A 14,300-nucleotide genomic window follows, 5' to 3' on the forward strand; every position below is an offset into this window, starting at 1 on the left:
TACTCTGTGGTCATTGCTGGACAAAGACTTCTCATGCATATTCTTGTTTTGTTAGTTGAAAAAAATATATCATTCTTGGGGTTAAGATGTGTCTCAGACTGCCTGCCTAGCATGTATGAAATACTGGGTTCAATCCCCGACACTACATATACCAGGTGTGGTGACACAAACCTGTAATTTCAGCAGTCCAGGGATAGAGGCAGGATGATCAGGAATTCAAGGTCATGTTTAGTTACACATCAAGTTCAAGGCCAACCTGGGCTACCTTGTGTCAAAAAATTATGTGTATGTCTGTGTCTGTGCTGTTCTCATTTGCTTTAAACTTTTATCAGTATCAGGACAAAAAGCTAGAGTTTACAAACTCTTTTTTATAAGCATTTAAGTTTAAAAAAAGGGCTTGTATAAAAAAATTCTATAATCCCATTTTCCTCTGATCCTCAGTCTTATGCAGACTACATGGACCCACCCGAGTCTGTATCACACCCCTCCCTTCCCATAGTTCCCATTCTAAGCCCTGCTCACACCCAGAGCAGAGCTCAATGGGCTTTCCTTCCAAAGAGCCTCCCTAGACACTTTTGCTTACAAAAATCTTTTCCTTCTTTTGAATTTGCCCCTTACTTGCTCTCTCTACTGCTTGGATTCTATAACTCTCTGTCTTTTGGCTTCCTTTCTACTGTCTCCTCAACTTGAGGTTAAGGTCCTACCTTGTTGCTGGGGTTCATTAAATGTCAAATAATTGACCATCTGTTCCCTAGGCTCATGTCAGTTAACCTAGTGAAGAGCAACTGCTATGGAAGTTGTATACTAGGAAATGGTATATTTGGAGTTGCATACTAGGAAATATACACATGGTTTTTTTTGTTGCTTTTTTTGTTTTTTTGTAGCCTAGAAAATTCTATAAAAGTCAGTAAACTTCACATCAAACTATGGACATTCAGATCCTTTTGTGGCTCATAATTGTGAAAACTGGGTTTCACACCATGTGTAACATGGTAACCTTGTTACCATGTTGGCATATTACCCATCAGATGTGGGAAAAAAATAACTTGGACCTTCAGCTTTTCTTTGAAAATGTTAGGAGTTGACCATGCAGGATTGCTGCTCTGTGTGGTCACAACTGGCTGAAGCAGAGTACCTGCCTAGCTGCTGCTGTCCTTAGAACAGGAACCTCTGCAGGAACCAAAGCAGGACTTGCCTCTGTCTCCTCTACTCTCTCCATCTCCTGGCCTAAGGTACTCCTGTAGAGTGACCTTTCCCTGGCGAGATGTGAACAAATGTCTACTCACCCTAGATAAGACTTCAAAGACAGACAAAAATACAATTCCATAAAAGTCCAACTTGATGAACCAATTAATTTATTGGGCTCACTTACAGAGCATTGGTCAGGGTTACAAGAAGACCATGGGTGACCCCAAGGCAGTCACACCCCTGGGAAGTCTCACCTCAGCATGAATGATGACCTCCTCCAACTGCATAGATAGCGTTTCCCTTCAGTTAGACTCCCAAGCTCTATATACTTTAGCACCTCCCAAAACCAAAAGCCCATATGCAACTGAGGCAGAATTACATATAGCTGGGAGGGAGGCATAGGAAGGAGTGGCTGGAATCTCAAGTGAGAGCCTAATGACCTCCTTCCTTCTGTGGGGAAACATCAGGAGGCCCTACCTTGAGGGTCTCTTGCAAGTAGTCACAGCTGCTCTGATGAAGACAATGATGGTTGTTATGATTGGAAGACAGCATCCTACAATGACGCCTTACATTACCAGCATAGAGCATGGAGATGCCTGAGTGGGCCACTCCTCACCTCGAGTTCCAAATAGGTACTCTGGCCTTAACACCACTGTTATCCAGCTTCCCAGAGAAGGAAAGCAATTTGCCCTGGCTATTCTAACACTCTCCTTTTTTCCTTCCTCCCTTTTTTCTTCTTTCCATTCCCTTTTCCTCAACATTTAAATGACGCGTTAGAAAACAGGCTCACTAAATTCTGCACATTCATCCCAGTAGGTTATACTATTCCCATGACAGGGTAACTCATAACTTACAGAAACCATGGGTAGATATGAGAGAAAGAGGGAAGAAGAAAGTTCTGGGGTATAGCTCAATGAAAGAATATTTGTCTCACATGTACAAGGCCTTAGGTTTAAAACCCAGCACAAAATAAATCAAACAGGAAGAGCAGGTTTTCCACTTACTTAATATGGGTGGAATATCCTAAAGAATTCTTAAAATATTGGAATAGTGTGTTCTTTGAAATGCATAGGCTTAGAATTGGGAATCTTAGTGTTTGAAACATGCCTTCTCTTTTTATATGCTCTTCCTGGGTCACCGAGGAGTACTCCAGTTACATCCACAAGACATTGGAGAGCTTTTTGTTAAAACCTAACTTCCTGAGGAAATTCTGTAAGCCTGTAAAGCAAATCGACAGATCTGCTGAAAGAAAGCCAAGTGGCCAAGCCTTGGCTCCTTCCTTACACAGCCATCAGAGGCATGAGGGCAATAAGAAAAAAGTGAGCTCTCTAGTGGGGAGGCCGTGTGTGTGTGTGTGTGTGTGTGTGTGTGTGTGTGTGTGTGCCACAGTATATGTGGCAGTTAGAGGACAATGTTCAGCAGTCAATGGGTTCCATGGATCCCATGGTTTCCAGGGATTGAGGTCTGGTCCTCCTGCTTAAGCAACAAACACTTTAACTTGCTGATCTATCTTGCCTGTGGAGAAGTCATATTTAAGGTTCACTCTTCATCCAGGATGGATATGCTAAATACCAATACATTTGAACATATGCTAAAGGAAGCACGACCTTCTAAGACTAAATACATCCCCTTCTTAGAGTATTTAGACTATCAATCAGAAAAATAAATGGTAATTTAGCATCAAGTAGATAAGAAAACATTGGTGATGTTATGAGCACTTGAATTTGAATAAACATATACCAATGATTCTTTAATTTTTATATTTATATTTATTTTATGTGTATGAGTGTTTTGCTAGCATGTATGTAAGTACATCACCACAAGCATGCAAACTCACACAGGCCAGAAGAAGGCATTTGATCCCCTGGAACTGGAGTTACAGACAGTTCTTAGCCACTATGTAGGTGCTGAGAACCAAATCTGGGTCTTCTGTAAGAGCAGCTAGTGCTCTTAAACACTGAGCCATCTGTCCTGCCCCAATACACCAACAATTCTTAACTGTCTCTAGTAGTTGCATTGAAATCCACAGAGTTTCTGAAATGCGATTTGGCCATTTCTGCCCACTTCCTTTGGCCAAAGTAAGTAAAAACTGTCTGAATAGACTTTCCTTCTGGAAAATGATTCCTCCTTTGAGAGTCAGCTCAGATGTCAGTAGTGTAATAACTCAGTCTTCCACCCCCCGCAGCTTCAACCAGGTAGTTAAGTGTCCCTCTTTCAGCTGCCCACAACACCCTCAACTGATTTTACTTCAGCACTTAACACATTTGGTATGACTTTAAGAAATGAGACCTATCTAACTGAGCATGGTGGTACAGGCACTCAGGAGACGCAGTAGGGTGATCATGAGTTTGGCATCAGCTTGAGCTACTGAGTGAAACCTCCCAAATTTAAAAAAAAAAAAAAATTAAAAAGAGAAAGGAAGAAATTATGGAGAAAAGGAAGGAAAAGAGAAAGGGAGGAAGAGAGGGAAGAAAGCAGCAAGGAAGTAAGGGAGGGAGGATGGAGGGAGGGAGGAAAGGTGACAGACCTCTTTGTTCTGGCTCCTACCCAGTGGTCTGTAAACTCCACGGCGGAGATAGGTTCACCTCACAGCTCCTACACCGAGCAAGCACTAAGTGTTGAAAGACTAGCAAACATTGACTTCCATTTCCTTCTCTGCCGTCAGGAGGGTTTGTAAGGTATGAAAGATACAAGATAGGTCAGAATACCCTGTCAACTGCCCGATTAATGGTTATTTCTCACTGGGTGAATTTCAAATATTTTGAATGATTTGGCAATATTTTTACTTATCACAAATTCTTCTGGCTTTTTAAAATTCCTCTAGGGCAATGCAATTGGTCTCCATGGACTTGGTCTCCTTCATTTTTATGGAAAAGGTGTTCCTGTAGTAAGTTAAACATTTTTATCATCCCTTCAGTGTACATCTAGCAGTTTATAGGGTTAAAGCAAATGCTCATCCATTAATGTATAGGAATTAGTCTTTGTTACCTGCTTAGCCAAACTATTTTATCTGATAGAGAATAAAATAATTCAGTAAAATCTTTGCCAAAGAGACACAGAGGAACAAACTTGTGGCAAGAATAGTAACTGTAATTATATATGAGAATCACAGAGTCTAAATAAGCCTTTGAAATATCTGTCTCCTGAGAGTTTTATTGATAGAGAAATTTATCTTCTTAGCTTCGTCTGACTTTTGAGTGACCTTCCCCATAACAAAACCACTATAAATACAGAAAAATATCATTTATAGTGAAAATAGAATAATTATTTCTTTATAGAATCTGATATAATAATGAAAATGTTTATTTCTGATGCTATTTTAATTAGCCTATAGGGCACTGACTATACTCTTAAGAAAAACTGAAAAGCAGTTGTTACCACGGAATTATGCATACGGCTTTGAGTAACATGGTGCAATTATCTTGCAGAATTATGGTGAAGCACTTAAATACTTCCAGAAAGCTGCAGAGAAAGGATGGCCCAATGCACAGTTCCAGTTAGGCTTCATGTACTACTGTAGGTACTACAAATATGGCTGCTTTATTTAGAATGACATATGCATTAGTAAATCCGCTCTTTTATAACAGAAATCAAAGGGTTGATGTAAGTGTCTTCGAAAGAAAGTTCAGGGAACAGTTTAAAGAGAGCTTTAAAGAAAACTAAAGGAAAGGACATTAGTTGAAGTAGGCTCAGAGTCAAGCTTACCTTTGACAAGGTTGAGTTTGAGGTTCTTGTGATAATCAATGCACAAATCCAGGAGCAACTACAGTGCTCACAAGGAAGGTCAAAGTTGGAGAGAAAGATTTGAGAGGCATAAAGACGCAGGTGTGAGTTAAGAGTAGCTGAGGTTGCAAAGAGGAAGGAAAGAATAGGACAAAAGCTGGGTGTGGTGGTGCACGTCTTTAATCCCAGCAATCGGAGGCAGAGGCGGCAGCTCTCTTTGCGTTGACACCATCTTGAAAGGATGAATAAAAGAAGAGAGATTACTAAGAAGAACAGAATGGAGAGGAGGGGCCAAAAGGATTCAAAAGGACAAAAAAGAATCTTTCCGATAAAGCATATGAACGAGACTGTGTTGATTTTATGGATAATGTAGCAGAAGCACAGTGGCTGTCGTAGTAGAAGAGCAGAAGGACAAAAAGATGGGGGAGGGGGAAGGGGAGGGAGGAAAAAATGACCGAGTAACCTTATTGCTTGGGCAATATGGAGAAGGTTGGTGAGATTATTGGATCTCGTGGGATGAAAACCAGGTGACAATGGGCTAGGGTGTGAATGGAAGATGAGTGAAAAATAAAGACGTTATTTCAAAAAGCATGCCTCCAAAGAGAAGGGATATACAACCCTAGAAGAAACTGCTATTAAGCGATGAGGACCTGAGCATAACTGTAGTTGATGAAAGAAGTTCTAGGAAATGGTGATGGTATTAGGATCTGATGGGTCCCGGGTAGGTGGAGGTCTCTTGAGTCTTCACAGAGAAGTGGGATTTCTCATCCTGGACCCCTGGAAGGAGGAGAGAAAGGACAAGTCTATAAACATGGGGTAGGAGGGTAAGTGAGAAAAGACAAAGCAAAGTTTCTCTCAATGATTTCACGGGTTGCCTTCTGAGAACAAGAGTGGAGTGGTTGGGGAAGGACCTCAGAAAACCATGAACCTTTGCAATAGTCTCTGTGGGGACTGAAAAAGGAAGTGGTCAGGACACTCCCAGGGCATCTGAACATGTCCCCACCAAGTCCTTCATATCGAAGGTGGAGCCAAGGCAACAGCTAACTGTATTATCAAGTAGATCACATCTAGCAAGAGGTCAGGTGACATTTCCCACAGTGGTCCAGTAGGAGGGCCTGTTTTGGCACTATGTTGTGCATTGTTCTTCTAGTTCATTCCAAGTCCTTGGTTCAGAATCTGTGAGATTCCTCGAGCTTCCGGGACAGAGTAACCGTAATGGCTGGCTACAGTAAGGTTTTGCATGTTTCAGCTCATTTAACTCTCTCAACGTACGTGCAGGGTGCCCCACAGTCTACAGCTGAACAAACTGAGTCATATCAAGGCTGTACACCTTGTCCAAGACCACGATGTCAGGCTGGAATTCAAATTCAAGCAAACTGCCTCCAGAGTTTTTATCCTTTTTAAAATTTTATTCATTTGTTAGTTTGTTTTGACATAGAGTCTCACTGTGTAGTTCAAGCTGGCCATAAATTCACCACCCTCTTTCCTTAGTCTCCAGAGTGCTAGGATTACAGTGTGTACCACCATGTCAAGCTGAGCTTTTGTGGTTAATTCCTGTGGGACACTATTGCTAAACACCATAAAACATTAGAGTTGGAGAGGAATGTAAGATCAACCTAGGGGAAATTCCCCCCTTTGGGGAGTGACGTTCCTAGATGTGAATGACTCAAAAAGAGAAGTAATGTGAGATCTGGGACAAAAATCTCTGCTGCTGGGAATCTACTGACTCTACGTCACTTGTTATATCCATAGAGTGTTTTTTAAAAACTAAAGAATGTCTTAAAAGAATTTTGATTTTCAGCTGGCTCTGGAGTATGGAAGGATTATAAACTTGCCTTCAAATATTTTTATGTGGCATCTCAGAGTAGGCTTCTCCATGCTCTAATCATGAGCTGAGACAGAGCTGGCTTTCCTGGACCTGGGGATGGCTTGCTTTGTGGCTTATGGCTGGGTGAGCTCTACAGGTATCCTGGTATGGAAGGGTAAGAAGATCACAGTGGTCATCAGATTCCATTACTTGAGTTCTGCCATTCTGAGGAAGTCTGTCCATGAAACTTAGCAGCTTTTCTTTCTTAGTTTTCCAAATATGTAAAGACCATACTGTTCCACATTCTGTAACATTACTTATAACCTAACTCAGTTACCTGCCTTACAAATAGTGGATCTGAAGCAGTTTGACTTGTGGATGTCTGTTTGACTAGCAGATTATCACTAGGACCGTTATATCCATAGAGTATTTGTTTAAAAAAATAAGGACTGTCTTAACAGAATTTTAATTTTCAGCTGGCTCTGGAGTATGGAAGGATTATAAACTTGCCTTCAAATATTTTTATTTGGCATCTCAGAGTGGGCAGCCCCTTGCCATTTATTATCTGGCCGAGATGTATGCATCGGGAACAGGAGTGCTAAGATCATGCAGAACAGCTGTGGAGGTAAATAGTCCTTTAATTGGCCATGCAGAGGTTCGTGCCTTTGGTTTTATAGCTATTAACTCTTCCAGTTGACAATGAACACCAACATTTGTCAGCAAGGAAAAACAGAGGAGCTGCTTAGATTCGGAAAAGGGAGGAAAATGACCCCCTCCTCTCTTAAATTTGATTTCTCATCATGTTCAGAGTTTACCTCAGAATTCAGTTAAGGAGCTCTGTATCAGCCTTCAATCAAACCACTAGAACAATCAGGCACTTCTAGTGAGGTTGGGAGTTACTACTTAGGAAATGGAAGGCTTGATTTAGCCTAGAAAATATAGCCCACTGCTTCCCAGGGTCCTTAGGTTTTTGATGATTTGGATGACAGTTGAAAAAATGAGGCCTTTAAGCCTGAACGGGTAATGTACTTTTCAAAAGAATGCTTTTAGGACCTTAATGCCCTTCATTGATTTATTAAACACGTCCATTGCACCAGCACAAATACCGCCACATTCCAATCTGTCCCTCTGAAACTCATTTCAAAAGCTGCCAGCTAATAATCTATCTTTAGATTTGTTCCTTTGCCAACTTCCTAATGAATTATGTATGGCTAACCTCTTTTGGTTACATAAGGGCTATTCAGCTAAGTTGACATTTGTCCCCACGGAGCTCTGTATACCTCCCTCCCAGTTCTGTCACCTAGACCCTCAGATGCTGTCTTCCCTTCGTTCTTCTTTTTCCACATCAGCTGTAGCCTTGTGATTGTCGGTGTAGAGCAGAAGTGCCTTAAAAAAAACAGTGTCAATAACACCCCCCAACCCCGTGATTGATATATTCTTGTCTTGTCAAAGAGCCTCTGAGCCAGGAAAATCTATTATACAAATTTTTAAATGAGCCTGAGAAAGTTTCATTCCAGTCAAAAAAACTACCCTGGGAATCTTTGTGCCTTTAAAAAGTATTCATTCTTCACCCTAAAGAACTTGCAAAAACCATGCATTTTAGACACAGTTTTTGCCTGAGCAGCCAGCAAAAGCTGAAGACAAGGTCCACCAATCACTGTCTGGAATGAAGTATATTAGCTAACTAGTCTGATTTCTATTCAGCTTTATAAAGGTGTCTGTGAACTAGGCCACTGGGCTGAGAAATTCCTGACAGCTTACTTTGCCTATAAGGATGGCGACGTGGACTCTTCTCTTGTTCAGTATGCACTACTTGCAGAAATGGGATATGAAGTGGCTCAAAGCAATTCAGCATTCATTTTGGAATCTAGTAAGAGAAGTTAAATTTTTTTCAATTCCGCAACCATACATATGCATATATGGTATCATTGCATAGGCTTTTGAGCCTTTTTAATGGAATGTCTCCTGTTTTTAGAAAAGGCTAAAATTCTTGAGAAAGAGAAGATGTATCCAATGGCACTGCTACTATGGAACCGAGCTGCCATTCAAGGTATAAAACTTAGATTAAAAAAAGCACAGGCCTGGACCCTGTCCATTATCGTTCATCTGATTTGCTTCAGTTGTGTTCTTAGACACCAAGGCAGAGAGGTACAGAGTATCAAGCAGGTGGCTCTTTGAATTACACTGTGTTAGGGGTCATTTCCAAGAATTTATTTTCTTTGTTATTTTCCAAGTCTTTTGGTTTAGCAAACCCTAGGAATTTTTCTAAGGCTCTGTCTCCATGGCACCAGAACTGTTGTTTGAAATATGATAATTTTACTTGAGAAAACAGTTTTCTTGGTCTGGCCTTAGTCATTCATTTGCCAACTTGTTTACTGAACTAAACTAAGATGTGACCTGTGTCTGTATGAGTACGTAGGCAAAATTAATCCTGTAGCTGTACCTGACTTTTTTCTAAAATGTGACATTGAGGATGACTACAAACCAGACCTCTACTATATCCATTAGCATGTAAGAAAAAAACAAACAAACATACATCTAAGTGGGAAGGTCCTTTCTTGACGTTCTCATACCCTCCCACTTATTGGTTTCACATGTGGTAAGTGTAAAATATCATTGCTTGGAACAGCATTGGCAGGTGGCATTTGAATCACCATGTTTCTTCCAATTTTCTCCCTGAAATTATAGTATTAAAAGCAGAGAGATGCTGCACAGCTGTCACAATTGGCATTTGGATATGTGAGGAACTCTTGCAATAAGAGAGCAATTTTGCTTCCAATTAGGTTTCTTAAAATCAACTCTTGTTAAGGCCGAATCAAGCCTTCTAACAGGAAGTGAATAGGATGAAAAATGATCCTCAGCTGATGCTAATATGAGGCAAAGGAAAAGTCACAATTCTGCCTTCTCAGACCCAGCTGAGCTGGTAAGACAGTGGCAAGCCATCAATGTGATTTTAGTGAGAAATTCTATGTTTTCTAAAATGCAATAAAGACCATATTTGCAGTGGGAAAACAGCACCAGCAATTCGCTCAGCCACAGCAAACCAGCTCAGTTGCAACAAATACACGTTTATTTCAAGCCAGGAAATGGCGTGGAAATTGAACCAAAGAAAAGTTGAAAATGAGAAAACACTAATATTAAATAGAATTCCCCAATATATAAATATTTAAAAGTGGGGCTGAAAACAACATATAAAACAATACATAAATGTTTAAAAGTTAGCTGCTGAAAATAGTCATGTGTCATGAGGGGGTCAGGCACACATGTTCCCAAAGGTATGGCTGCTGAGTGGCTCGATGCGGATGGGGAATCCAGTAATGAAAACTTCCGATTAGTCATGGTTGTGTTTCTTCTTGCAGTTGTTTCATGTGGAGAGGGTGCCACTGAGCCATCAGGGCTCAGGTACTACATTCCGACTTGAAGTTGGAGTAGCAGAAATCCTTCTCCAGTCAATGGCCCCTCACAACCCTCGCCCCCAACCTGGGCCTGTTAGAACTTAGTATTCCTCATTAGGGTAAAGCAGAGTACTCTGAGAACAGGCCTAGTTACTGTCCTCCATTCTCACAGACTTGAGGCTCCTGCTTTTAATTACAAAGTTTAAAAATGCCAGAAGTGCTCCTGTTCCTTGGTGACAATGGCCCAGAAGGAACTTTGGGGTCAAAAGGGTACCTTTGGACAAAATTAGAGAGGAAGTGGGTTTCTCTTTAGGGCATCCTGTCTCTTCTGGCCTCTATAGTTACCTTTGCTTGGGTGCCATTCCTATAGTCTTGTTCTCAGTTGCCTATACATCTGTTTGAGGTATCTAGGAAGCAAACTATAACAACAAATGTCTTTTCAGCTTGAGGATTCTATAGCATTAGCTCTACTCAGAGAGAAACAAAAATGGTTCATGGTGTTACATCTCTTTGAAGCATCTACACTTTAATAGGAGAGACTCAAAGTTTAAAAGAACTTTGTTACCCAAAGGCATATGTTCCAAAAATATATTAGCCACTGCACTGGGCCAAATAGGGAGAAAATTTTGGAAGGAGTCCTGTATCACAAGACACACCTCAGACCCTATCACACATGGCACTTTCTGTTTTTCCAAGAAGGCCTAGTTGATGTGAAGGGCTGACCACAGCTAAGACAAGAGGTCTCACACGAGGCTTCCATCATCCTTTCAACCCACATTCTTTTAAGAAACAGAAGCATGGACACCTCCCCCATAAGACACACACACACACACACACACACACACACGCACGCACGCACGCACGCACACACACACACACGCACGCACGCACACACACGCACGCACGCACGCGCGCACGCACACACACACACGCACGCACGCGCGCACGCACACACACACACACACACACACACACATACACTGTCAAAGTCATTTCTAAGTGGACTTCAAAAGACTGATGTCATATATCTTTAAAAGTAGTATGGTTTTTTTCCTCCTTGATATATATCCATGTTTGTTCAAAAGCAATATCCTAAATTAACTCCAGGGAAAGCATTTTCTAAAAACATCCTAGCATGTTTATCTAGTCCATAAATATTTGTCAAGACTCTGGACCAATTTTAGTAACTAAGGCCCTCCTTGCCTTTATGGATCTACTGCCAGACAAGAGTAGAGTTTGGGGAATGAATTCTGGGGATGGAAAAGATGGGGTTCAGTTTCCTAAGAGTTTCCCTACCCCAAAAATTAAGTTAAAAGCTTTTGTATATAATCCTGATCATGCAATTTTGAGTAATTCACATGGATACATATATATGCATATGTATGATTTTGTACAGCTGACTTACTGGGAACTCCATGTGAATCAGAGTTATGATTCTTACTTTCTGATATTTCTCACAGGGAATGCATTTGCTAGAGTAAAAATTGGAGATTATCATTATTACGGCTATGGAACTAAGAAAGACTATAAAACAGCAGCCACCCATTACAGCATTGCAGTAGACAAGTATCACAGTGCACAAGCCATGTTCAATCTGGCCTACATGTATGAGCATGGCTTAGGTATCGCAAAGGTAACTGTACTGGTTCGAACCCATGGCTTTATAAATGTGTTCAATTTCATTGATGTAATTAATGTAGAAGAAGGAAGAGAGTCCCTTCCTTGTGCCAATATATATTACTATTACCATTACCTCATATCCTTCATTTATACCAAGAACATACTAAGTGGAAGAAACCTAATTTTGGCCACTTCGACTCCTATGTTCCTCTTCTTTCCAACACATACTGTTGTAGTGGGGCCTGTGTCCAATCTTCCCCACTGCCAGGCCTTATGCACCGACATCTCCACTAACTTGTACGCTATCAGTAACAAGGACAAAGTGGAATGAGGCCAGAGCTAGAAATGAAGTGACATTAACACAGAAACATCCCATGAAACACCCATTATCTCCATGACACAGTACTGGGCACTCTAGAGAGGCCCAAGAGAAAGAATGTCCATCTCCCAAAGACTACATCTGGCTTGAGGCACAGTCATTAATGAAAGAGAACTGACACTACAGGTGCTAGTGGAAAAATTCACTTAGTGGGTATAGTCAGGCAAAAGATGGTATTGAGGTCTGTCATGACAAGGTAGATGTGTTAAATGCCAATAATGATAATATTAGTTAGGTTGGGTTAGGCATGCTATGTATACTGTCTTGTAAATCACACAGCCATTTGATGAGGTGAGCACTGCAGTTGTCCTTAATGTACATCAAGAATCCACAGAGCAGAGTAAGTCCATTGACCATATTTGCAGAGCTCTTCAGCGGTGGACTCAGAATTTAATCAGAGGCTTGACTGATTCCAAGTTTTTTCAGGGGAAAAAAATGGGATCAACAACTCATTCTTACTGATCAAGCATATTTTTTTCATTGTTTATATTCCTGAATAGTTATTTCTAGAGCCCAGTGAAGTAGCGATTGTTGGCTCTTTTATGCTATTTTCGTCCAGTTGTGCTGGTAATTGAGAATTATTGGTAGGGAATTTCCTGAGAACTGCTGGAACTGTGCATTCTACAATCAAAGGCTCTTATTCAGGTACCGATTACCCAGCAGTGCAGGCCCCTGCTGTCCCATCCTCCCCTGCAGCCTTCCTCTGACTGATCATTTTTCATCACCCTCAGCACCCTGAGCAGTAAAAATGTCAACTCAAAATCCAGTACATTTTCCTCATTTCTGGCAGGTGCGAACTACCTGTGCTTGCAGAACTGGGGGAGAATGGACAGGACCAAGTAGCTAAATAAGATGATTCTTTAGAATTCTTTAGACGTTGCTTACTGACCTCTCCACCTCCCATTGTCATCCACATCACTAAAACAGAACTAATGATACCTGACCTACCCCCAGCTTGGAGGGTTAAATGAATAAGCCTTTATGAAAAGGCTTTGTAGTTAAACAGAATGTGGAAAGACTGTTACCGAGTGAGATCAGAGGGGAAGGTGAACAACCGCTAAGGTTTCAATAAGATCAAAGCTTTTATTCATAATTCCTCACATAAAACATCATAACCCAAGAGAAGCATTGTTTATGGAAAGTATACAAATGACCCCACTCAGGTGTGTTCAATTCGAGTTAGCTCTCCTACCCAGTGTAATTTAAAAGGACTCATTCTAACAGCCATGTACTCATCATTGTGAGGCCATTTTCCTTTGTGTCTCTGGGAGCAGAAAGGAACACAAGGCCAAGATTGCAGAATGCAGTTTAGGGCCCACATGGCCAGAAGCTCTGGTTGTCCTCCAGAGTCACCAGTGGACATCTTTGCTGGGCACTTTCTTCACAATTCAAAGAGCAGCTGTTGAGACATCCATTTCATACATACAGAAAAAAATAACTGTGAAGTTTCTTCTCTTTGACCACCTTTCTGTTTTCTGTCAAGTACTCTCTTGCACCATTGGTAGTTTATTTTGATCAATCTGCCTCAATTGAGGCCTGTTGTGTTTTTGTTATTCTTTTTGTTTTTTTAATTATTTATTTAATAACCACATACTTAGAAGAAGCATTTCACTACAGCTTTAACATATTCAGTAACACACTCCAGAGCAAGAGTACATCTCTTTCACAAGTGGGTGCAAGTTTCTAGGTTCACAGTTGAATTAATACAGTTATACAATATTGTACTCAGTATAAACCCTATAAGATATAAAATTAAATGAGGTTTTAACCTTTAAAAAAGATCTCCATTTCATTATTAAAATACAGCTTCATACAGAAAAATTCATTTTAATGCAATTGATATTAAGATGTTTGCACATGCGTTTCTAATCTCTATATATCTGATTATTACTAGCCACAGTCGGTTACTTTCTGAGCTCCTTGGCATCTGAGCATGGATATAAAGTCATCAGGTAGATTTCAATGGCAATGTTTTTCACATCTACTAACTATTAAGGAGCAAATTTTTTTGTTTGAAGAATTATTTTTTTAATTTTTAATAACTACATGATTAGAAGAAGCAAGAAGAAACATTTCATTACATTTTTAACATATTTGGTAACACACTCCAAAGCAAGAGTACATCTCTTTCACAAGTGGCTGTAAGTTTCTAGATTCACAGTTGAATTAATACAGTTATACAATATTG

At 40.5% G+C, this 14,300-nt stretch overlaps 1 protein-coding gene and 1 pseudogene across 9 annotated transcripts in view; both read left to right on the plus strand.

Moving 5' to 3' along the window:
* Sel1l2 (SEL1L2 adaptor subunit of ERAD E3 ligase) overlaps positions 1–14,300 on the plus strand; it is a 71,596-nt gene that overhangs the window by 43,661 nt on the left and 13,635 nt on the right. For 5 of the 9 annotated variants that reach the window (XM_029562390.1, XM_029562394.1, XM_029562396.1 and 2 more), the window contains 6 exons: positions 4,013–4,075; positions 4,617–4,704; positions 7,195–7,343; positions 8,423–8,588; positions 8,694–8,768; positions 11,574–11,746. In XM_029562390.1, the coding sequence (XP_029418250.1) occupies positions 4,013–4,075; positions 4,617–4,704; positions 7,195–7,343; positions 8,423–8,588; positions 8,694–8,768; positions 11,574–11,746 (714 nt within the window). The remainder of the gene's footprint in view (positions 1–4,012; positions 4,076–4,616; positions 4,705–7,194; positions 7,344–8,422; positions 8,589–8,693; positions 8,769–11,573; positions 11,747–14,300) is intronic. The other 4 variants (XM_029562393.1, XM_029562395.1, XM_029562392.1 and 1 more) reach the window with 3 other exon arrangements.
* Positions 939–1,031, plus strand: LOC115069976 (annotated as a pseudogene).

The sequence above is a fragment of the Nannospalax galili genome, unplaced genomic scaffold (assembly GCF_000622305.1).
Source record: "Nannospalax galili isolate Female #2095 unplaced genomic scaffold, S.galili_v1.0 scaffold2695, whole genome shotgun sequence".
In the NCBI taxonomy this organism is placed as follows: Eukaryota; Metazoa; Chordata; class Mammalia; order Rodentia; family Spalacidae; genus Nannospalax; species Nannospalax galili.